We start from the raw sequence: 22,327 nt of genomic DNA, 5'->3' as shown, positions 1-22,327 counted from the left end.
AATGAAAATCTATATAAATCTACATTGGGGGTGGGGAGGGTTGTTGCCCATGCTTTAAGTCAAGGGGTGGTAATTAAATTTCTTTTAACCAGGGATGTGCTGGGTCAGGAGGAACATATTAGCATTTTTCTAATGTAACAGATTTCATCGGATTTTTAATGTGGCCCATAAAGCAGAAAATGTAAAGGCATATGGGTTAGAATTTAAGCAAAAAGGGTTTGGATATTCTCCACCCTGAACAGGTTACATATATGATGGACCCCCAATCCACTACAGTTGGAGATATTCCATTCTTAGATAAGAACCTAAAATTAACCCTAGTTCAAAGACTAGGATTATTACTATTAAGATTATTATGAAGGACATCCACTGTAACAAGAACACACTTTGATTGGCCCTCTACATGAAACAGCAAAAGTCTGAATAAATAAAATTTCACTGCATTGTTTTGCTCCCAATAAGTAAGAATTACAAAAAAACAGTAGAATTTAAAATGAAACCTGGAACAATAAAAGTGAAAGGTTTGGTTGCACCGAAACAATGGCTAACAGAAGCATTTCTGGGGTGGGGGGAGGTGTGAAAGAGGAGTTTAATATCTGAATTAGGTGTGTGCCTGAAGAGGGAAAATACTCGAAGGGCAGTCTGAATTGCAAGAAGGAATAGTGAAGTAGTGCAATGGTAAACGTGTAAGTAAATTCAAGTAAACACTGTCTAAATAAAACAGTAATAGCATATGTTGCTTGGAGGTAAAAAGACATAACTGATTCCAAGACAGCTGGGATTTGGGGTATAGAGCAGTGAACAGGAGCCCCAAGGATATACATAAGGAAATCCCCCTTTATTTTTGGGCCATTTCTAATGTGTAGGCACAGTGGGGAGGGCTCTGGAAGGCTGATTAGCGAACAGAGAGCTGAATAGAGATTTCAGAAGACACTCTCATTGGGGAGTGCGGCATGATTTCCACGGAGACCCCGGAAGGGCCATGCACTAGCAATCAAGACCACACGCTAGGTCTCTAAGAAGGACGGCAAAACCAAAATAAATCCTGGGAAACCCTAGCGTCAAACCTGCCAGAATAAAACATAACATGCTTTAGAAGAAAATAACATAATCCAGGGCTTCTATGCTGTATTATCCACAAGGCCCCACATAAACTCCTTTAAGATCTTTCACGTAGAAAATGTTAGTAGTCTTCTAATGGTACATTCCACCCAAAACCTATCTCCCTTCTGATCCATACAGCTACCAGTGTTATTGTATCAAAGTACAAATTGGATCATGTTATCTCACTTACAGTAGAACCGAAGACTAGCTACTGCCAAAGATTTGTGCCCAAAGCCTTTTATTTCCATGCCTCATACTATCCTCCATCATCTGGCTACCACCTGCTTGGGCAGAGGCTTCTATAACAACACTCAGTCCAAACTAGGAAGAATCACTGTTCATCCTCCTGGGAGGAGGGGGTCTGCAATGCACATGCTCACCTCGATTGGCGCTTATCTCCCACCCTTTCTTTCTAGTTTATGTATTGCCATGGACTTTCGTGCTTCTCCAAATATTTTTCTATTAAACAGGGAACTCACTGATAATCCGAATTTCCTTTTGGTCTCAGAAACTTTACCTTCCCCTCTCCTTTAGGATTTTGCTCATCAAACCTTTTTTAGCGAATAGAGCATTTTCAGTCATATTGTTATGTATGATATGCACCAACATGCACGGCAGAGAAAGGCAGTGAATGGCATCTCATTGGTTAAGGACTTCAGTGCATGGGACAGGGTCCTCTCCTGTCTGTGGTATCCTGAGTCCTTCAGTGAATTTATTGGACAGCCCTGCTCTAGCTGATAAGAATTCTGTAAGACTTCTGGGCGCATAAAATGTAGAACTCCCCACCAGGTGTGTACCGTGGGCTGAACTACACACTGAAACTCCAGCCAGGGGTTTCACAGGGGGGTGAACAGAGCCTCGGGGGTGGGTGATTTGTTGTCCCCACAGCTTCCTGGCTGGGTGAGGAGGTTTGTGCACAGGGAGGCAGTGACTTTGCAGGGCTGTGTCTTGGCTGCTGGCACAGAGATACACGGCAGAGTCTCCTGGCTCCAAGGAGTTGATAAGAAGGTCCAAATGAGCTTTGTCAGGAGAATTAGGTGAGAAACGACTTGGAACTGTCTCGTTTACAATGAGCTCCTTATTATTGTACAAAAACATAACCTTCAGCAATTGCTTGGAGTCCTGCTTATACCAGTACATAGCATTATGGTTCAGCTTTTGTTCACATCTTAGGGATTTCTTATTTCCCACCTGCGTGACGAGGTATTTGGGAGTCTGGAAAACTGCTGTGTCCAAGGGGCCTGAGGAGGAAATAAGCAGAATTCAGACAAGCCCCAAGAGGCAGCCTGTCACTGGAGGCGTGATGAACAGGCTTGGAGACTCAGAGTGGATCAGGCCACCCGGGCCCCTCACTCACCTGCTCCCAGGAGGCAGAGACCCACACAGCAGAGGAGCCAGGAGCCCATGGTGAAGTGGGGCCGACAGGCGAGGCCCTAGGCTAGGATTCTGGTCTTCAGTGGTAAGGAGACCAGGCTGCAGAGCTCCACAGCTGCCAGGTGCTTTCTGTGATGATGTCACAGCCTCGAATGACTTCCGCATTCTCAGGCTCTCTAATAAGTTCTCTTGCTTTTTCATGTCCTGCACTCCCTACTTTTAAAGGAATTTTAACTCTTGCTCCTTTCAAAGGAGTTTGGAATTTGTAAGGGTGGGTGTGTTGCCTGAAGGATATGTCTCTGATGTCATTCTTGTGCCAGCAGCTGCCTCCCTCCGCTGTCCCTGCCCCAGGCTCGGCCACCTCCTCCCTTCCTCTCAGGATCAGCCTGGTTTTCCTTCTCTGCGTCTTCTGCGTCTCCTTCCCAGTAATGCGGGATGATCCCACTCACATCTTGTCTGACTTACACTGAGGTCTCTCCCGAGGACCAGCGCATACCATTGAAAGTGCACGAATGAATGCTAGTTGGGGGCAAGCTCTGTCCATGAGTCCTTGAGGAGGACAGGCTGCAGCCCTGCTCCTGCGATGGCCTTACCTGTCTGAGGGCCAGAGCCCTGCTGGGAACCTGAGGCTGCTAGGGAATCAGAAGTCACTTGTGACAGGAGCAAAGAGGTTACAGAGGTGAATAAAGGCATGGAAGATGGGGCCAATCTAAGCGAGATGATTTACTGTCCTTGAATTGTCCACAGGCCGCCTTCCCTTTTGGTACACAGTTTACAACTTCATTCCGAGCGTAGGATTCTCAGCCTCAGCACTACTGACATATTGCGCCGGGTGATTCTTTGCCGTGGGGGCTTCCTGTGCACTACAGGATGTTTAGCAGCATCCCTGCTCTCTGTCCACTGCATGCCAGTAGCACTCCCTACCCACAGCTGTGACAACCAAAAGTGTCTCCGGACATTGCCTCCTTGAGAACCAAGGTCCCCTCTATTCCTTCCAGCAGTCCTTCCCCCCCCTACACCCCGCCGCCAGCCTCAGAGGCTTTGGTAGGGCCACAGCGCCACCTCGTGGTCAGCAAGGCGCAGTTCTCAGCTCTCTGCCCTCTTGGGCCAGGCCCTGGGCCTTAATGAACCCAACTCAGCAAGAATCAGGAGTAAGGCCAGGGAACTAGGATGGCTATGGAGGGGTCTCTCTCTCACACACACACTCACACTCACACTCTCACTCTCACTCTCACACTCACACACACCCTCTGTTTGGCAACACTAACTGTCAACTACTGGTGAAACTCCTTCACAGAAAGACAAAGCTGAACACAGAACATGCACTAGAGCTACAGTAGTGAACAAATCAGAAACGACCACCGTCCTCCTGAACTTGATTTGATGGCGGTCACAGAATGGCTACTTAGTGCAAAGCGTGAATAAGACAATATTCTCACTCCCATAATGCTTATATTCTTATAGGAGCAAAAAGAAATTCACAGATTACCCTAAACTGGAACTATAAAATAGACGCTATACGGAGGTTCGGAGTATACTTGGTATTAACAGTTAAATACTGTCCTTTTTATGGTGTCCTATTTCCACATCTATAAAACAATGGGCTGACATATACCATTTCCAAGTCTCTGTCCAGTTTTAAAATTGTATGATCTTAACCAAAGGCACCCCTCGAAGTTTCCTGGGCTCGTGGGTCTTGTGCATCCAATGTCCGAAGTACCGACCTCACTGTATCACACAGCTTCTACGTGAAGCTTTTCAAAGAAAGAGAGGGAGGTAAGGCGGAGAGGAAGGAAGAAAATAGTAAAAACAAAAGAAGAGGTTACACATAATAGTGATGCTGAACAAACGAAGCAGCAGCCATATTCTTAAAGAGTAGATTTCAGATGAACTATGTACTACAATGTTTTATGCACGCGCTCTTTAAAATCAGGTGCACAGCATTCCAAGAGAAGCGGGAATGAAGCGGATATACAGACACTTGCTCCGTGTGACATGATGTTAGTTCTAGTTGTTTTTTGTTTCTTATAGGAGACTTAGAAAGCAAGACTTTTTCACCGTCTATCAAGAATCATCCAAAGGGTGGAAGGGAACCAAGCAATGGGTTCTTTGCCCCTTCTCTGCTGACAGGTCCAGCTAAAATAGAGAAGGAGCAGCCTCTACAGAAGGAGCAGAGGGCTGGTGCTGGGTGCCTGGGACGTGCCAGGGCTCAATCTCCGCAAGGATGTGAAGGAGGGAAGAGAATGTAATCATTTTAGCGTGAAGATAACTTCATCCACAAAGAGAGGGGGAGTCCCAGGACTAGTGGGGAAAGGGCGCACGGCTGGAGAAGAGCTGGAACACAGGGGAAGTGGGCTGGGTGATGCCAGGATGCGCATTTTGGACAGTGGTCATATTTCTGACCGTCCAATATTTAAACTCCTGCTTATATTTGGTCAATTCCCCAGAGTTTGGGGAAAAGGCATATGTGTTGGCATGCTATAAAGGTGAAATCTTCCTCCTATTCTGGAAACAAGACCTCCATCACTGCCTCTGCCTTTTGTGACTTCAACAAGGACACACCTCCACCTGGCAGAGCTGTCTCCTCCCACGAGCTCCCTGAGAGCCCAGGGGAAACACCAGGCTGTGCGCTCTGGCAGAAGGGGATGAAAGGAAAATCTCAGGGGACCAATTCTGTCAAATTTAGTTACCTGGGCACAGAATCCCATGACGATTTCAGTTTCATCAGATTCTGTTTCTCTCTTCACTGGTGCTCAAAACTGATTTTTAGGGTCTGCAAAGGGACAAGGGCCATGATTTCCCTTCTATTCTGCTCAGCTGGCTGCTAGTTACTGGTAGCTCTGACCTTGAAAAGAAATCCCCTTTCTTTCTGATAAAAATACGAAAGTCGACATACACATCAACTCTTGAGAACATATGCCTGCAGGTGAGCCAATGGCCATTGGTTTTCTGAATGAAAATCCAGCTCAGAACTAGATGGGACAGCCTGTGACAGGTCACTCACCTTCAGAAATCAAGTTCATTCTATTTGCCCATTCAGCTACTGGAATCTCATTTATCCTCTAAAAACACTCCCGTTTACTGTTTCTATTATTATGTGGGTCATCACTAATCTTTAAGTCATTTGAAAGTAATATGAGCAACATTGAACAAAAATTAAATGCAATACCATGATATACAAGCATTATTTAACTTTCAAACGTGATTATTATATATTACCTTACTTTTGTTATTTTGTGGAAGGTGGGGGTGAGGAAGGTTCAGGGGGTCCCCAAATTCCCAAGCCTTAAGTTAAAGCTAGCCATGTAGAACATCCAATACTGAGCTTAGAAGTGTGTGTTCCTGCATTTTCTAATGTTTATAGCTTTTAACAGGTTTTACAAGTGGCTCATAATACAGAAAGTTAAGAAAGTCAGATTCACGTGTAGGCAAATGAGTTGGCTGTCTTTAGCAGATTCCTCTGTGCCATTCTAAGAAGAACTACAAAATTAGGCTTCACAGAAGGGCTAGCAGTTTTCCTGTTAGGCTGTTTGGCCAGCTGGCCAGACTTTTACTTCAAGCGATCGGGTAGAATGTACAGAGGTTCTGAGGTTTCCCCCTGCTACATCCAGCTCGAGTTCACAGAAAATATAACTTGGTGCCTTCTTGGACTTCCAAGAAGCAAGGGAAATTGCAAAGGTTGGAACAAAACAAAACAACAACAAAAAACAAACCTTGAGTGAAAACGAAGTGAGAAGCTCTGTCTCAGGTCTGCTTGGGAGGTCTGTCTTTTCTATCTCTAGGTGTTTTGGTACAAAGCGTTTTCGTGTCTGGACGATTCTGGCTTCCATGGGTCATGGTAGACAGAGACAGAAGTGGGAGACAGAGTCCAGAAGGAAGTCTGTTGCTGACATTGTGATAGGACCATTTTTATCAAACCCGGAAGAGGGTTCCCTCTCATTCATTGCTCAGACCTCTCCTGCTCCAAGAGCATAGAGGACCACCTATAAGAGAGACAAGGATAAAACCTTTTGCAGCTTAACTCGCTGATACTCTGGAGTGAGGGGAGTGGGGCTCTCAGTCTCCCTCGGCCTGGTAAATATTGGGATGTCAGAAAAGTCATGATGTATTTTTTCTGTTTTTCGTTACAAAAATGCGTCATGACTTTTCCGACAACCCAATAGATGTCCTTAGGTGATCACTATCTCTGTAAGATTTGCAAGAGCCCCTGGCCTCTTGGGCTCCAGGCCTGAACCCCAGGAGCTTCCAGCCCAGCAGGCGGAGGCCCAGCCCCCAGCCTCTCCTAGTCCTCTTGGGAATGGGCCCACCGCCTGTGGGATCCCATTCCCCCCCCCATCCCATTTCCCCCCCACCCCCTCAAAACCCTGCCGTTTCCAATCCCATGCAGGATCCCAAGCAACCAGTCTAGCAGTCCAGGCTCTCTGCTGGGACAGGAACACCTACAGATCCGCACAAAGCAAGCATTCTCTATTTAACCCCTCACACAGTTCAGCAGCAGCTGAGGCCTCTGCAACCACATTCTCCTGGGTTGTAAACAAAACCAGACTTTCATTAACCCGCTCCCATCCAGGAAGCTCTCTCAAGCCTCCCTCAGAGCTCCCTGAACCTCAGCTGAGTCACAGTTCCTCCTGGGGGCCAAAGGGAAACTAGTGCCAGGACTCAGTCCTGCCGTGGAGACAGGAAGGCGGTAGCGTCTTAGAGATAAACACAGTCAGAGGGCGGCAGTTAGCCCTGGGGGCCCCCATCTCAGAGTGACTCCTCAATCGGGATGAGGCTCCCTGGAGAAAAAAAGGCGCCACAGTGATTAGTTAGCACCCTGCTTCCACCAATGCGTGGGACTGTGTCCCTGGTTCTGTGCTTGTACTCAAAGTCATTGCTTCTACTACGCTGATACAACTTCCTGTCTGTCAATCCCTTCTTCTGCCTGCACTGTTCTGTTACTGCAGTATTCAGGCCCTAAACCCTCAATCCCGCTCTTCTTCCTTTCGCCCTAAAACATGATTTGCAGTAAAGGCAACACTGAGATTTTTGCTTTAAGATTACTAATTTTATTTCAAGCCATCCCTGGTTATTGAAACCAATCCACAACTTGATTTCAAGGCTGGATATGGGGCACCTGAACGGTTTCTTCCCTGGCTTCTAGAGCAGGGATGACGCATGGTGGCCCAGGGACAAATCTGGCCTGTAGCCTGTTTCAGTAGATGAAGTTTCATGGGCAGCATTTACTCATTTACATACTGTCACGGCTGCTTTCATGCTACAGCAGCAGAGTGGCTGTGACAGAATGGCCTGCAAAGCCGAAACCAGAAGAAGTTGGCTGACCCCTGCGAACAATTTTATGGCGAGAATCCCATGGAGCTAGGGCAGAAATGTCCCCCAACCTAATGCTATCCTTGAGCAGCGTCCTCAAGCAAACTCAGAAAGAACAGTCTATTCACGAACACTGATTTCCAACGTACAAATACAGCTTAGCACAGACTCTGGGGGTGGCACCAAGGTGACGACACACAAGCATATACTGTGTGCACCTTGTCCCTGCTTGTACTTTTGCTGCCCTGATAGTTTACTTCAGCGTTTTAGTTTCTTTGCACGTCTTTTTTCAAAGAGAGAAATTCTTATTTTAAAATTTCCCCGCACGCTGAGGCGGTAAAGAGTCGGCATGGTCTCTGGGAATAGTGATGGAGGAACCCAGGTGGTGGCTGGAGAAGCTAAGGAAAGAGACAAACAGACGCCCTTAAGGGGCAGAAAGTCACCAGGAGAAGCCAGTGACTCTTGCACCTGCCAAGACGAGTGGCAACATTATTTGCAGGAGCCCAATCAGCCTCCAATTCGGGCACAAGTTGGAAAAGTCCTCCAAGGTCACTCAGCGATGTGCATGGGAAAGAGAGGTGACAAATACAGATTCATTAAACACTGACACACGCCTCTGGGCCACCACATGTCTGAGGTTAGAAAAAGAGGAGTAGGTGGTAACACACTCTGCCGAGAAAACATGGGCCGTCTCCATGCACAGCTGATGGCTGTGTGTGCCAGGAGGCTGAGGAAGGATACCCCACACACAGCGGGGCAGGTTCCATGTGGAGGGCAAATGAGAATTCACTGACGTTACTGAGAACAGATGTGTTGCACATGTGAAGTGCAGGCAAGAATATTTACTGAGCATGGGGAATTCCAACCCTATTCTCCAGAGTCACACTCCATAGAATGATGCACAGGACCTCGGGACAGAAACCTTGTAGGTCCAAGCTCCCGCACATTCACGCAAGGTTATCTTCCTCAGGTCTGTTCACCCACTCGGAGTGAATGACCAAGCTGTGCACGTTCATACACAGACTCCTCGTGCTGACCCCGTATTTGTGTGGCTTCTTCATCAGGAAGCCTTCTCCTAGTCACTTTCACTTAGGATAGGAACTGCTTTCACTTCAGATCTGCTCCACTCCATACCCCCTCAAATCATCTTTGTATCAGCAAAATTTCAAATGTGAAACAAACAGAGACTATTTCAGGGGGGCTGATCTGCTAAAGGAGAAACAGCATGGTAGGGGGTAGGCCATTCAGATGTACGTGTGGGTGCAGAATCGGACGATACATATCTAGAGGTTAGCAGTCCCTGGATACTTCTGCGTACCCCATTATCACGATAATTCCTGCTCCAGGAACCCATTTCTTGGATTTGTCAGAATTCTCTATGCTCCCTTAACTCGGGAGAGTTCAGCTCAGCCTCCTTGGGTGTATGTTCACGGCATCACATTGGAGGACATGGACCCTGAAATGCAAGGCTGCTTGCGTTTGAGCCATGTGTTGGCCACTTGGTAGCTATAAAACTTTGAGCAAACCATGTTAAGTTCTCTAAGCCTCGTCTATAAAATGGCAAACAATATAACAAGACGTATAAAGTTGTTGGTGAGGATTGAATGAGTTGACGTATGTAAATGCCACTCACAGTGCCTGACACATAGTAAGCACTCCATAAATTTTAATTGTGTTATCACTGGCCAAGAATTCTGTTTTATCTTGGTCTCCAGATCCTGGTGAACTTACGGGGAAGTGTTGCAGAGTGGTTAAGAGCACAAACTCTGAAGCTGTATTTCCTGGGTTGGAATCCTGAGCCTACCAGGGACTTGCTATGTGATTTTGGTCAAGCCCACTATGTTTTGTGTGCCTCAGTTTCCCCATCTGTAAAGTGGGGGTGATAATGGGTATCTTGAAGGGTTGTTACGCGGATTACTAAATTGATATAGGCAAAGTATTTAGAATAACCCTAATATATAGTAAGTTCTAAATAAATGTAAGTTATCATCATTCTTTCACTCTCTCGTTTAGATCTCTTATAGTTTCAAATCAGGTTAATTTTTCTTTTTCGTATTCGTACTGAAAAGTTAACCTGAATATACAAGACAGACCATTTTACCACAAGAAACATTATATAATTGTGAAAGAGTCAATGTTAATTAAACATCAAGGGTGTAGCATTCAAGATAGTCTTTAGGATAAAAGTTCACAGTTGAGATATTTAAGTACCTAAGATTTTTGTCTGGGAATCAGGACACCTGTAGCTCTGTTTTGCGATCTCACTCCACCTTCCTTTTCTATTCTGGGGAACAGTACCTACCAGGTGGGCTCATTGCTTTCATTCCCATAACCTTCTAAAATAGTGGACAAAAGTTGATGTTTAAAGTTGATGCGGAATTACGTTCAATTTGGCACAGAACTGAATTCTAAATTTGGATTGGTGAGTTTCCAGTGAAATCACTTTCCTGGCACCTGTGGCCGTGGGTGTCAACGACAGACCTGGAGGTACAAATAGGCGAAGATGAAAGCCCTCCACCTTATCCCCGGACCAGATCCACTGAGCAACCATGAAGGCCTTCATCTTCCTCGCTCTCCTGGGAGCTGCTGGTGAGTCTGTCAGTAAATGAATCAGGAGGTGTCTATCATGCATTTAAGTCTGTACTCTGGAAGGCAACAATGAATGCTGAATGCAGTCTTTGTATTCAAGAAGCTTAAAATGTTGAGGCAACAGTGTATAGTCCGTATGTCTGTAGATTAATGAATCTCACTTGGTGGGGAAAGATCGTGGTGACCAGGAGTGATCAGTGTGCAAAGTATAAAGGGGCAGAACTTGCCCGAACTTCAAGGTAAAACCTACAAAGGCAGAGGGGAAAGGATATGATAGTCAACAGTAAGGAAATGTGGCATTTCTAAAGATTTGGAGTTAATAATTGGGACTAATGACCAACATTGTGCTCGTTACAGAGTCTGTGAGGGTGAGAGCCTCTGGCTCCTCTGTACTAAAGGGCATCTTAACAGGCAAAGAACTTTCATTTCTACTGAATAAAAGCTATGGCCTGGGCTTTACAAACTTCATTTGCTAAATGAAATGTCTCCAGTGTAAAATAACATGTCATTCGGTCATCAAAAGAAATAGAGACGTGGCTATTTCTGGTTTTGACTACTAAAGTTTATACTACTAGAACATACTACTAAATTTTTCCAAATTGGGCCAGGTATAAATTCAATACACCTGTCTACACACCTGGAAATGTTTTTCCCAAAATTACTTTAAACTACTTGAACAACAGGACGCACATAATTTCTTCACTGACTTTTGGGGCTGCAAGAGATCTTAATACGTCACTGGGGCAGACTTCACAATGCTGAATAAATTTTAAAATGTTAGAAAGATAACTGGAGTAAGGGGAAAGGTTGGAGGTAAACATCTTATAATGCTCTATGAAATGATTTTGTGAAAAATTTAGGTGAGGACCAAGGAGAGAAACTGGGGGAACAAAAGGACAAAATTCCCATTTTTTTCCAGCCCAGGACATTCTTGGGTGGCTTCTGAAAGCTCCCCGTCTGTTACCTCTTGGGGATGGATATCTATCCTATGCCAGTCACCACAAATAAACATAACCCTGGTCATTGTGACGCTCTATTAAATATCTATTTGCATGGCTGATGAGGTCTACGTAAAAAGAATTCTTTATATCGCTAGGTGGTGGTGTTCAGGGCATTTAGTATGTAAAGAGTCTCTGATTTGTGTGTGGGGTGAGGGGTTGCATATGTAAAAAACCCCCAGTATATTTATCAATTGTAAAGCATAAATTAAAAATTAGATACTTACGGTATAAGCAGGGTATAAGTGTGAAAGGTATAGAAAAATAAGGTTTGGGAAAAAAATACATTAAAATCACCAACTCCTGATTTATGCGTGGCAAGAAAACATGATCCGAGCTTTTCTGGTTCATCTGCAAAAACGTGGGGGACAGCAGAAGATGGATCTGTTTAACAGGCAGTTTCCCACTTCTCTCTGCCAGCTGCTTTCCCCGCTGACGACGATGACAAGATCGTCGGGGGCTACACCTGCCAGGAGAACTCCGTCCCCTACCAGGTGTCCCTGAATGCTGGCTACCACTTCTGCGGTGGCTCCCTCATCAACGACCAGTGGGTGGTGTCCGCGGCTCACTGCTACAAGTCGTAAGTGCCCAATACTCACGTCCCTGTTCCTTGAGACCAACGTGTCCCCCAGCCCTGCCAACGCACAAGCTGGCACACTGCAGAGTGATCCCCGAGGGTGAGGATTCAGAGTCTGAGAGCCTCATTATTCCCAGACATCATAGGACGTACGAAGGGGCTTTCACACGGCACCCTAGAGGTCCCTGATGTCCTTCCAGATAAAGAGACAGGCGGGGAAACAGTGAGTGATGAAGGATACTTAGACCTAGCCAATAGTCAACAGTCCTAATCATTACAGCTCAACCAGGAAAACAAAGGCAGGTGGAGGAAATAAAACACAGAAAATTTCCAGTACACTGAAAATAAGTACAGCCTGTTCTGACCCCCCACTTAGTTTTAAGTCTGTCACATCTCTGATTCCTGCCACATCAATGATTGGAAATCCCAACCAGAGGAGAAACGCGAGTGCTGGTTAACTGCCACCAATTCCCTTTGCATCTCCCATTGTTGAACTGGTGTCTTGTGGTCCCTTTCCTCCCCTGGCTACCCTAACAAGACCGTGGGCTGAGTCTGTGCCTGCAGTGACACCTCCCCAAGGACAATGTAACCTGCACCCTGTCTGGGAGGGCCACCTTAAGGGACAATCACGGGGCTGTGAATGTGTGAAGGGGAGGGTGTCTGTGCTTATGCTCGTGACTGGGATGTGCTGGCAGGACGAGCTCAGGTTGGACACTCAGGGGCCTTTTCGTCCTTTAATCCAGCCGCATCCAGGTGCGTCTGGGAGAACACAACATTGACGTCATCGAAGGCAATGAGCAGTTCATTAACTCAGTCAAGGTCATCCGCCACCCCAAGTACAACGGCAACACCATCGATAACGATATCATGCTGATTAAACTGAGCTCGCCCGCCACCATCAGCTCTCGAGTGGCCACGGTCTCTCTGCCAAGATCTTGTGCAGCTGTTGGGACCCAGTGTCTCATCTCTGGCTGGGGCAACACCCAGAGCAATGGCTGTAAGTGTCACCTGGACCAGAGGCGCCAACTCTGAGAAACCTAGAGGTGAAAGGCATATGGAGGGGCAGTTAGTCCAAACTGTCACTCAAGGCCAGGTTCAGAGAGGATAGCCAGTGAATGTGTGGAGCCTCAGAATATATGAATTAAAACGAGGAAGGTTCCTTTGCTGGAAAACACAACAAAAATGAACTATGATCAAGATGCCCAGTATTCAGCTGAAGTGACTTGTGATTTCAGAGAACCAGAAACTGAGAGGGAAACGGGCGGGAGGCGAAGGGACGTGGCACAGCCTGAAGTATAAACCTGCCTGAGAAGTCAGGCTCTAGGTCTGAGATCTGTGCTCATGGATCCTAGTGTCAGACAGAGAACAACTTGATTGAAACTGCTTAGAAGACCTTTCAGATAAAAGTTCTTCCAAAATAGAAGTTACCGGCAATCTGAGAGGGGTGGGAGTCCCGGGAAGCGGGGAGAGGTAGCGGAAAAGAGGTTTCTGGGAATCCTGTGGTAACCTTCCATGTCCCCCCTTGCACCCACAGATGACTACCCTGAGCTCCTGCAGTGTCTGGATGCCCCCATCCTGTCCGACAGCGCTTGCCGCAGTGCCTACCCCGGCCAGATCACCAACAACATGATGTGCCTGGGCTTCCTGGAGGGCGGAAAGGATTCCTGCCAGGTCCGTTTCTTTGCAGTCCTTCTCCTTCACTTCAGCCTCCTGCATCTCCCCTACATCTCCCCTTGCCTGAAACGCGGAAGATTGAAAGGCTGTCCCCCTGGGACTGATTCTGGGGGGTGAGGGAGAGACTGAGGATAAACGATAATTTTTTCTTTTTGCCATATTAATGGCTAGGATTGAAGGTAAAAGGATACACAGGAGATGGTGTGTAAACAGCATATGCAGGTGCCCTTCCGAGGAGATACCTTGTAGAAGGGCTCTGAAAAAGGGCAGGCTAGCTGGACAGCATTACACTCCCCTGCCCGCACCTCTTCTTGGCCCTTCAGGCCTGCAACTAAGGAAAGGGGAGGGGCTAGAAGGGAGGAAAAAGAATAGGAGGAGGTATGGAGATTAAAGGCTGCATTTCCAGGGGGAAGAGAAGGTGCTTCGTGGGGGTCAGCACCCTGGGTAGATGGCTCCAGGATACTGGAAGAACATCCTTGAGCCTTTCTCCCGTCTGGGTATAGCTGAGAGTTCTAACTGGCTTTCCCCTCTTGTTCAGGGTGACTCTGGCGGCCCCGTGGTCTGCAACGGAGAACTCCAGGGCATTGTCTCCTGGGGCTATGGCTGCGCTCTGAGGGGCAGACCTGGCGTCTACACCAAGGTCTGCAACTACGTGGACTGGATTCAGGAGACCATCGCTGCCAACTAAGCACGTTTAGCTCTTCATGACCCATCCTGTTACACGACTTCACCCTTTTCCCATGCCTGAACACAGTATCTAAATAAAAACATTTTGTCCTGCACCAAATATGTCCAAGAACTGTCCATACTTGGTGTTTATACACTTTCTCTTGAAACTGGCTGCTGAGGAAGAGGGTGGGCCCAGAATTGAACTATTATAGGAGGATGGAATGTGACAGGTTATTTAGTTATTCAATCAACCTAACCAAAATAAATTCACTGATCACCTACTATATGCCAGACTCTGTGTGAGACATTGAGGATATAAAGATGAATAAGGTTAGGATTATTGTTACCATCACATTGTTAAACAGACAGTGACACTAAAATGCAGAGAGTTAAAATTAACATCCCACAGGAAAGCTGGGATGACACCTCGGGCTGTCCTTATGCTCAGTGCATTGTAAATGCTGTGACACCATGCTCGCCCAATTTTTCTCCAATCTCTCTGCAACTCTGTGAGGCTAAAGAGGGGAAAACTCCAAAAGGAGGAAGTTTTAAAAATCACAGATTTCCTGCATTAGCCAAGGTTTCACCTACCTCCAAGTCCCAGTTCTCTAAGGTCTTTCTTATTTTCCCACTGGGATATAGCAGCCATGATGTTTCCAGGCAATCTATGCCCCTGTCCCACCATCAGTCCCCCTCAATCCCAGCCCAAATAATGTACTAGTTTGAACTATACGCAAAAAAAATAAAAACAATCCAGTGCAAATGCAGGTAAATTCGCAGAAAGTGGATTTATTACCCTGAGGTCATTTTCGGCTACAGTAGTGTTGCTTGTTCACTTCAGCTCTCTCTGGAGAGGCAGCAGAGGCACCCCGCTTTAGCTCTTCAACACCCTCGCCCCAGCTCTAGGCTGTTCTGTGGATCGTCCAGAGGATGGTTTGGAGTACAAGCCCCAACACTGATTTCTGTGTGCTCATATATCTGGTATGGGTAAAGGGAAAAGACCCCTGAAGTCTGAACATGGAAATACTGCAGTAGGTGGAAGAGGTCTAAAAGAGGAAAGTGTTTGTGGCCCTAGGGATAAGGGGAAGGAGAGGTGTGTCTTAGTTGGTTTGGGCTCCTATAACTAAAAAACTATAGACTGAGTGGCTGAAACAACAAACATTCGTTTCTCACAGTTCTGGGGGCTGGGAAGTCCAAGATCAAGTGTCGGCCGGAAGTGGTAGGGACCTGCTTCCTGGCTTACAGACAACGGCCTTGTCACTTATCCGCACATGGCTGAGAGAGCTAGTTGTAATCTCTTCCTCTTATAATCTCCATCCTCATGACCTCACCTAAACCTAATCACCTCCCAGAAGCCCCAACTCGTAATACCATCTGTTTAGAGGTTAGGGTTTGAACATATGAATTTTGGGGGAACACAAACATGCACAGTCCATAACAGGGTTCTTGGAAGAAGAGAGTATAGGAAGATGCAGTTCCCATCACCAATTTCCTGTCCCTTGGTAACTCTGGATGGCACATTTGTATGAAACAGCCCTACAAATAAGGTGATAATATCACCTTATCACTGCTACTAGGATGGAGCCCAGATTCCTGAGTTTGGGAGTCAAGGCTCTGAAATATTTGGTTGTAATTAACAGGTCCTGCTTTATTTCCTTAGTTCTCATTGAGTTACTTTTATGTTTGCATATGGCCAAAATTAAATTTATATGTAACGCCTCTTTGTTAAAATAAGTAGCCTTAGTTTTACCTTAACTAAACATCTCAGGCTTCTCCCCAGGAACAAATGAGTTTTAAGATGCCCCTGCATCCTCTGAAATGTTTTCCTACCCCACCCCATCACCACCACCAAATTACACCTGTGTACCTAACCACCTCAGGTAGAGAGGAGATTCAGAGCCCTGACAAGTTAAGTGTCAGGTGTCACATAAAAGATGAGAGATCAGGGCAGGCCCCAAAAACGTATGAAAAGGGCAAACAAATTCATTTTTCTTGAGGCCATCCACAAGTCCCTTTTTAGCACATCTTGTCACTTTCTATCTCATTTTGTTTAAAACTACTCACAATTTGTGAATTTCTATTAAAATGTAAAGTCTGCATACTCTTTGGCCTAACAATTTAACTTCTACAAATCTATCCCATTAAAATATGCACATAAAACCAAAAATATATATGTAGGCATATACCAGGGGTGCCAAAAAAATATATACAAGTGGACACTTTGGTCAATGTTGCTTACACAGTAGTTCGCCATCATCAGGAGTGTCTGGATGCTGATGGCAACCACTTTGAGCACCTCTTGTCATTGCAGAAGTCAAACGTGACTTGTATTCATCTTTTGTTATCGGCATATGTTGAATATTAGAATTTTAATAGTTTTTTCCTTTCTTAAAATGTATATAACTTTTTTTTGCCACCCTTTCTATATAAAGACGAGTGTATCATTTAGAAATCAATCCAGTTGTAAGGAAAAGAATATCCAATATCATACAGTCTTTAAAAAATGCACTAGTAAAAGCTTACAAATAGGGCTTCAAGGGCAGTTTGATTTAGCAATTCAAAAATGTTGCCAAGGACCCAATTTATTTCTGTCTCTGCCCTCTGCTTTACTGTTAGCTTCATCTTAAGGATAAAGCTCTTGAGATGGAAATGCTCTAGGAGCAATACTCTCCCTTGTCTGCATCTGGGGAGAGAGAAACAGGTACTCCCAGAAGGTCTAGGAAGCTTCTTTCCCAGAAGCCTCCAGCAGATACCAAATGGTGTCTCCTTAACCGAACTTGGTCACTTGCACATCCCTGAGCCAATCGCTGAATGGGATTATGCTGATGAATTTACAATTAAGCTAAGTGCCATACCATCAGAGCGAGGGGTGGGCTTTTCACTCTGCAATAAATGTGGCCTATATGGTTATGTTTGAATAATTACAAGAGTTATCAAGAGCGGGAGGACTGGATGTTAAGGAGGCAGCCACGGTCTCCACTAGACTAACCGAGGATGCTTATTAATGCATTGTCCACATAACCCTGAAAACCCAGAAACAACCCAAATATCTATTGAGGATTGATTAAATAAACCTGGTATTTCACATGGTGGACAGTGTAACTATTCTATTCATTTATCCAACTCTTACTCTACAAACACTTACTGAGGGTCTATTATGTACCTGACCCTGTTTTATGCATTGAAGACCCCGGAGGAAGAACATGGTCAAACCCCCGTCTTCGTGGCATACACATGCTAACTGGGTAAACAGAACACAAATAGAGACTACAGAATATCATGCCGATCAACACAAACGTCACAGGAAAAGCAAACTGGAGAAAGGGGCGGATGACTGGAAAGCAGAGATGTGCTTATAAACTACAACCAAAGAAAAATACCCAAAGGCCTGTGAAAACATACTACGATTTAAAATAAAAAGCCACACTGTAGAGTTAGAAGCAATATCTCGCACCGAAATATATTTACGACAATAAATACCTAAGTCATGATTCAATCAGATCCAGGAAGACATGGTATCTCTGTAGTAAAAATCAAGGACACGTAAAGAGGTAACAATCTGAGATTAGGAGCCACGCCTAGAGACAAAAGTTTTGTTTGTTTGTTTGTTTTGCTTGCCTTGGTGTCTAATTATAATAACAGATAATTTATCACTTGCTCCTGAAAACTCTTGAGAAAAGGGCTCTCAACTGTCAACTTCACGGTTACTTATGACCTTTTGTAGCCATGTAAAATAAAGCAGTATCTGCATTTAGAAGCTTAGCTGTAAGTACTTTTTTCACACAGGATATATAAACTGGGTAGAAGTAACTTTACTTCAGATTGGTACACTCCGTGCCCTAGTTTCTCAGTGGAGGAGACTGAACTGGACTGGACTGGACTGGACTGTGGAGACCTTGAACCCACATATTCCTAATAATTCTGAACCCTTGACTTCAGGAGGGGCCATGTTCCAGGAAGTGCTGGAGCTGAAATACACAAGTCTGTGGGCCAGGGGCTTAATGAAGATTTGCTCCTTCTTAGTACTCAGGACTCAGTTCTCACTTTTGCAAAGGGGCAAAATTGTAATAAAAATAACAAGCATTTATTAAGCATTTTCTATGTGCCACACACTATGCTTAGGTGCTTTTAAATAGTATTTAATAATTAATCCTCACAACTATCCGATGAGGTAGGTACTAATATTCCTCTTATTTTATAGGTCAGAATACCGAGGCAGAATACCGAGAATTAAATACGTGAAATGTTTTTCTCAGGATAAGGCAGCTAGTAAGTCCTAAAGCCAGGAATTGAACCGTGGAATCTTGACTCAAGAGTCCAATATGTTAGTAAACATGAAAATGTTCCAAAGATTTAAGGACTTTACAATAATCTGGACATTAAGATAAAAAGGCGTCCTCGGAAGGCTGGACTATATGGGATCCTAAGGTTACAGTTATTTTACAACATTTATCAGCATTTACTATTTGCCACGAGGAGTCACTGTTCTAAGCACTTTATGAACAGAAAATCTGACCAGACCAATGATGAGGAAAGAGATTGAACAGTAATCAAAAAACTCCCAACACAGAAAACCCCAGAACCAGATAGCTTCACCAGCAAATTCTACCACACATTTGAAGAATTAATGCAATCCTCCAATCTTAAAAAAACAAACAAAACAACTGAAGCAGAGGGAACACTTCCAAACTCATTCTCTGAAGCCAGCATTACTGACACCAAAGCCAGAGACGGACCCTACAAGAAAACTAGAGACCGACAGCCCTGATGGAACCCACTATGATTACATATCTCTGGGGGGCAGCTGGAAATCCTCATGTAAAGCTAACTTACAAAAAGAAAGAAGGTGGTGCATTTGTCAAAGACAAAAACTGAATGGGTACAGAGATTGGTTTTATTCGGACAATTGCAATAAGAAAAGCACCTCAGACTTAAGAATCAGTGTCTCCGCAGGATGGTTTTACCTTAGACGCTCATAGGGTGAAACAGACAAGTTACAGGTGGGAGGATTTATGGTTGAGGTCGGTCTGCAATCAGGGGACTTCTCAGTCAGTTAGCTGTTTATATCTATGTTTCGCTAGTTTCAGGGACAAAACAGTTCTAAGCTCAGCTGATCATTCATGAGACAAAGACTGGGGAGTTAGAGGTCTGTGTCTGGCCACGTCAGCAGGTTCAGGCTAAAGGGGGAGGTCTTTGGTCAACCTCGACAGGTGAAAAAGGGAGGCATCGAAGTCTTACGGATGCCCTGACTGAGAACAAGTCTCTTCTAACTCATACGGGAAGGGTAATAATTCTTCCCGGTAAGCCATTTCCCAGAATACAAAATTCCCACAGGAATTTTTTTTTTTTTTTAACCCACCGCTGTTTTCCAGGAGCTCAGGTAAAGTTCAACCTATCAGGGGAAATCTGCAGACTCACTTCCAGGCTCTAACTTTGCCACGAGCTTCCCTGAGGGCCATAGCTTCCCTGTCACTAAGATCCAGGGCGGAAATGACCTATTAAGTTTGTCTCCTACCCTGAGATTTGATGAGTCTGAGAGTGGCAGGGGGGCTCTAGGGAAAAGGGAGGTGACGAGTGAGAGCATGGAGAGCGGTCACAGTCACAGAGAGAGGTGGGACAAAGAAAGGCTGTGTCACAGAGAGAGGAGGGGACGGTCAGCAGCCACATCATGACTCCTGAGATTTTTAGGGTCAGAGAGGAGGTACGGGGGGCTCGACTTGGTCGGCTCCTTCCTCTCTCGCCCACAGAGGCAGCTCCCGGCTTTCCTTATACGAGTGGGTTTTACTAAGGACGAGGCTGAGGACTGCTTCTCCCCTGTCACGTCCACTGAATGTTCCTTCTGCAGCTGTCCCTGCACTTGGACTGTCTGGGGCCATTTCCAGTTGGAACCACCTGGTCTGCCCCGGGAGAGATCACAGCCTGCCATGAAGCGCTGTCTCATCCTCACTCTCATGAGTGCCGCTGGTGGGTCTGGGCCCTCGTGGCAGCCGTGGGAGAGGCAGGGCGGTCTAGAAAAGGGTCGGGAAAGGAAGTACGTAGCTGGTCACAACTGCAAAGACCGGAAGCAGCGGGCATTTCCTCCAATTAACTGTTGAAGGAAACATAAGGAACCCATTCCCCACGCCCCACGCACAGCTCACCCCATCAGCCCCGGCCTGGGAGCCTGTTAGGCTATAGCCCTAAGAAGTGCCCTGCTGTCTTCTGGGACTATTGAGTGTGTGATTTCCTAGCTGGCCATGTTTCCCGGCCAGCCACAAGACAAGTACATCTTCCCTTTCTCTGGGAAGAAGGACGTTAGAGGAGTGAGTGCAGGAAAGGAAGGTGGGCTGGGTCAGGGACTCTGGAAGCCTTACGTCCCGATTCCAAGCCTTTCCATTCCTCTCACCTCCAAAGTCGGGGAGCATTTAATTTTTACTTCCATGCTGGCAAAGACGTGTCAGTGTCCTCAGTGTGTATAGCTTGGACATGCATGATTCCTCCTGATATTATATATATTTTATATATATATAAAAATAATTTGAAGACCTGGATACTATGTTTGAAAACCTTAACGTGGGAAAAACTACCCTAGCCACCCTCACCTCTCAACCTGTTTGTCTCTCTTTCCTCCTATGACCCCATCAATTCTTCAGGAGTCGTTCTGGCCAAAGATTCTGAAAAGGATAAGTTGAACTTCCAAGACGATTTTACTGTTCCCTACATGGTATATCTGCAGTCCAGCCCGGAACCCTGTGTGGGGTCTCTCATTCACCCCAAGTGGGTGCTGACGGCTGCTCACTGCCCCTTACCGTAAGTGTCCCTCTGCTCATGGGAGCCGCGAGGGAATCCGTTTAAACAAACGCAGGTCTGGTGAGGCATTCCAGCAAGTTCTAATGGCATCCTAAGGGAATTAGAAGACCTAGGATGCGTGAGGATCTTCTTCCCAATGGGGAAAGTCATTCGCATTTGGTCGGTTTAAGAGGCAGTCAATAGAAAGGTGTCAGAGGACTCTGTCCCATGGAGGGCGAATAATAAATATGGCTTCATTCAGCATATTTATTGAGCATTTACTATATGCCCGGGGTTGCTTAATGCACTGAGAGAACAGCAAGGAAACAAGATGGATGTAAGTGTCCCCTCATGGAGCTTGCAGCCTGGTAGAGGAAGTAAAACAAATAAATGGCCAAAAATAAAACATAACAAGAATGGCAAGCTGCAATGTACAGGAATAAGAGATCTGCTTTAGTTCAGGTGGTCCTGTCAGGTGGCTCTGAAGGGGTGACCCCCACAGCATAGAGGAGGTGGCGGCCCAGTAAATAAAGCCTGGCGGACTTCCAGGCAGAGGGAACAGTGCACAGAGTCCCTGAAGCAGCAAAGGCAATGGAGAGACCGGTGTTGGCTGAGTGTCATGAGTTGGGGGGGTGTTCACAGGAAGAAGCTGGGGAGTTAGGCAGAGGCCACAGACACAGGACTAGGGCCAGGGCGCACCGCACAAACGAACGCTGTCCCTTGCAAAGCTCAGTGTCTCTGTTGTGATGGGGACCAAATGCGTGGTGTGACTGGGACCTAGTCAGAGCTTCAGGAGTCAGAGCTCTCAGCCACCTGGCTGTTCAAGACAGTTGACTAGAACACACACTGGGCCCCTGTTCTGTGCATGACGAGGAATACAAAGGAAAGAAAGACAGTTCATCCCCTCCAAGAACCGCAGTTGGGAACTCTGAGGTTCTTGCCTCACTTAGACCTCATGCATAAACTGTTTTCAGTAGGGAATGGCTCTTGTATCTGCCGGAGGACGGGACCCCTGGCAATAGAAGGGAGTGGGTTTGAATTTGTACGGGAAATATAATGGGAACTGGCCAATGGGAGTCCCAATAGGCTGCTGAGAGTCTTGTGAATCTAAGATCAGTGTAGACGGCACATGGTAAATATAATGACATGGGCCTGAGAGGAGATTCCCCACCGGGTCCTAAGAATGTCTAGAAACAGAGGGTACAATATGCTTGTTCAAGACAGTGTCACACAGGCAGAAAGCTCTGGAATAATGGATTGTGTG

The 22,327-nt window shown here is 45.9% G+C and overlaps 1 protein-coding gene across 3 annotated transcripts in view; it reads left to right on the top strand.

The window, feature by feature from the left end:
* The window catches only part of LOC109395584 (trypsin), a 30,628-nt gene extending 16,232 nt beyond the window's left edge, over nucleotides 1-14,396 (top strand). For 2 of the 3 annotated variants that reach the window (XM_019666748.1, XM_019666749.1), the window contains exons 2-6: nucleotides 10,188-10,377; nucleotides 11,796-11,955; nucleotides 12,696-12,949; nucleotides 13,487-13,623; nucleotides 14,165-14,396. In XM_019666748.1, coding sequence (XP_019522293.1) covers nucleotides 10,338-10,377; nucleotides 11,796-11,955; nucleotides 12,696-12,949; nucleotides 13,487-13,623; nucleotides 14,165-14,314 — 741 coding nt within the window. In that variant the 5' untranslated portion in view covers nucleotides 10,188-10,337 and the 3' untranslated portion in view covers nucleotides 14,315-14,396. The remainder of the gene's footprint in view (nucleotides 1-10,187; nucleotides 10,378-11,795; nucleotides 11,956-12,695; nucleotides 12,950-13,486; nucleotides 13,624-14,164) is intronic. The other variant, XM_019666750.1, reaches the window with a different exon arrangement.
* Nucleotides 14,397-22,327: the final 7,931 nt, after the last annotated feature.

The sequence above is a fragment of the Hipposideros armiger genome, unplaced genomic scaffold (genome assembly GCF_001890085.2).
Source record: "Hipposideros armiger isolate ML-2016 unplaced genomic scaffold, ASM189008v1 scaffold_478, whole genome shotgun sequence".
NCBI lineage: Eukaryota > Metazoa > Chordata > Mammalia > Chiroptera > Hipposideridae > Hipposideros > Hipposideros armiger.
The sequence above is the reverse complement of the archived record's forward strand: the minus strand, read 5'-3'. Positions and strand labels throughout refer to the sequence as shown.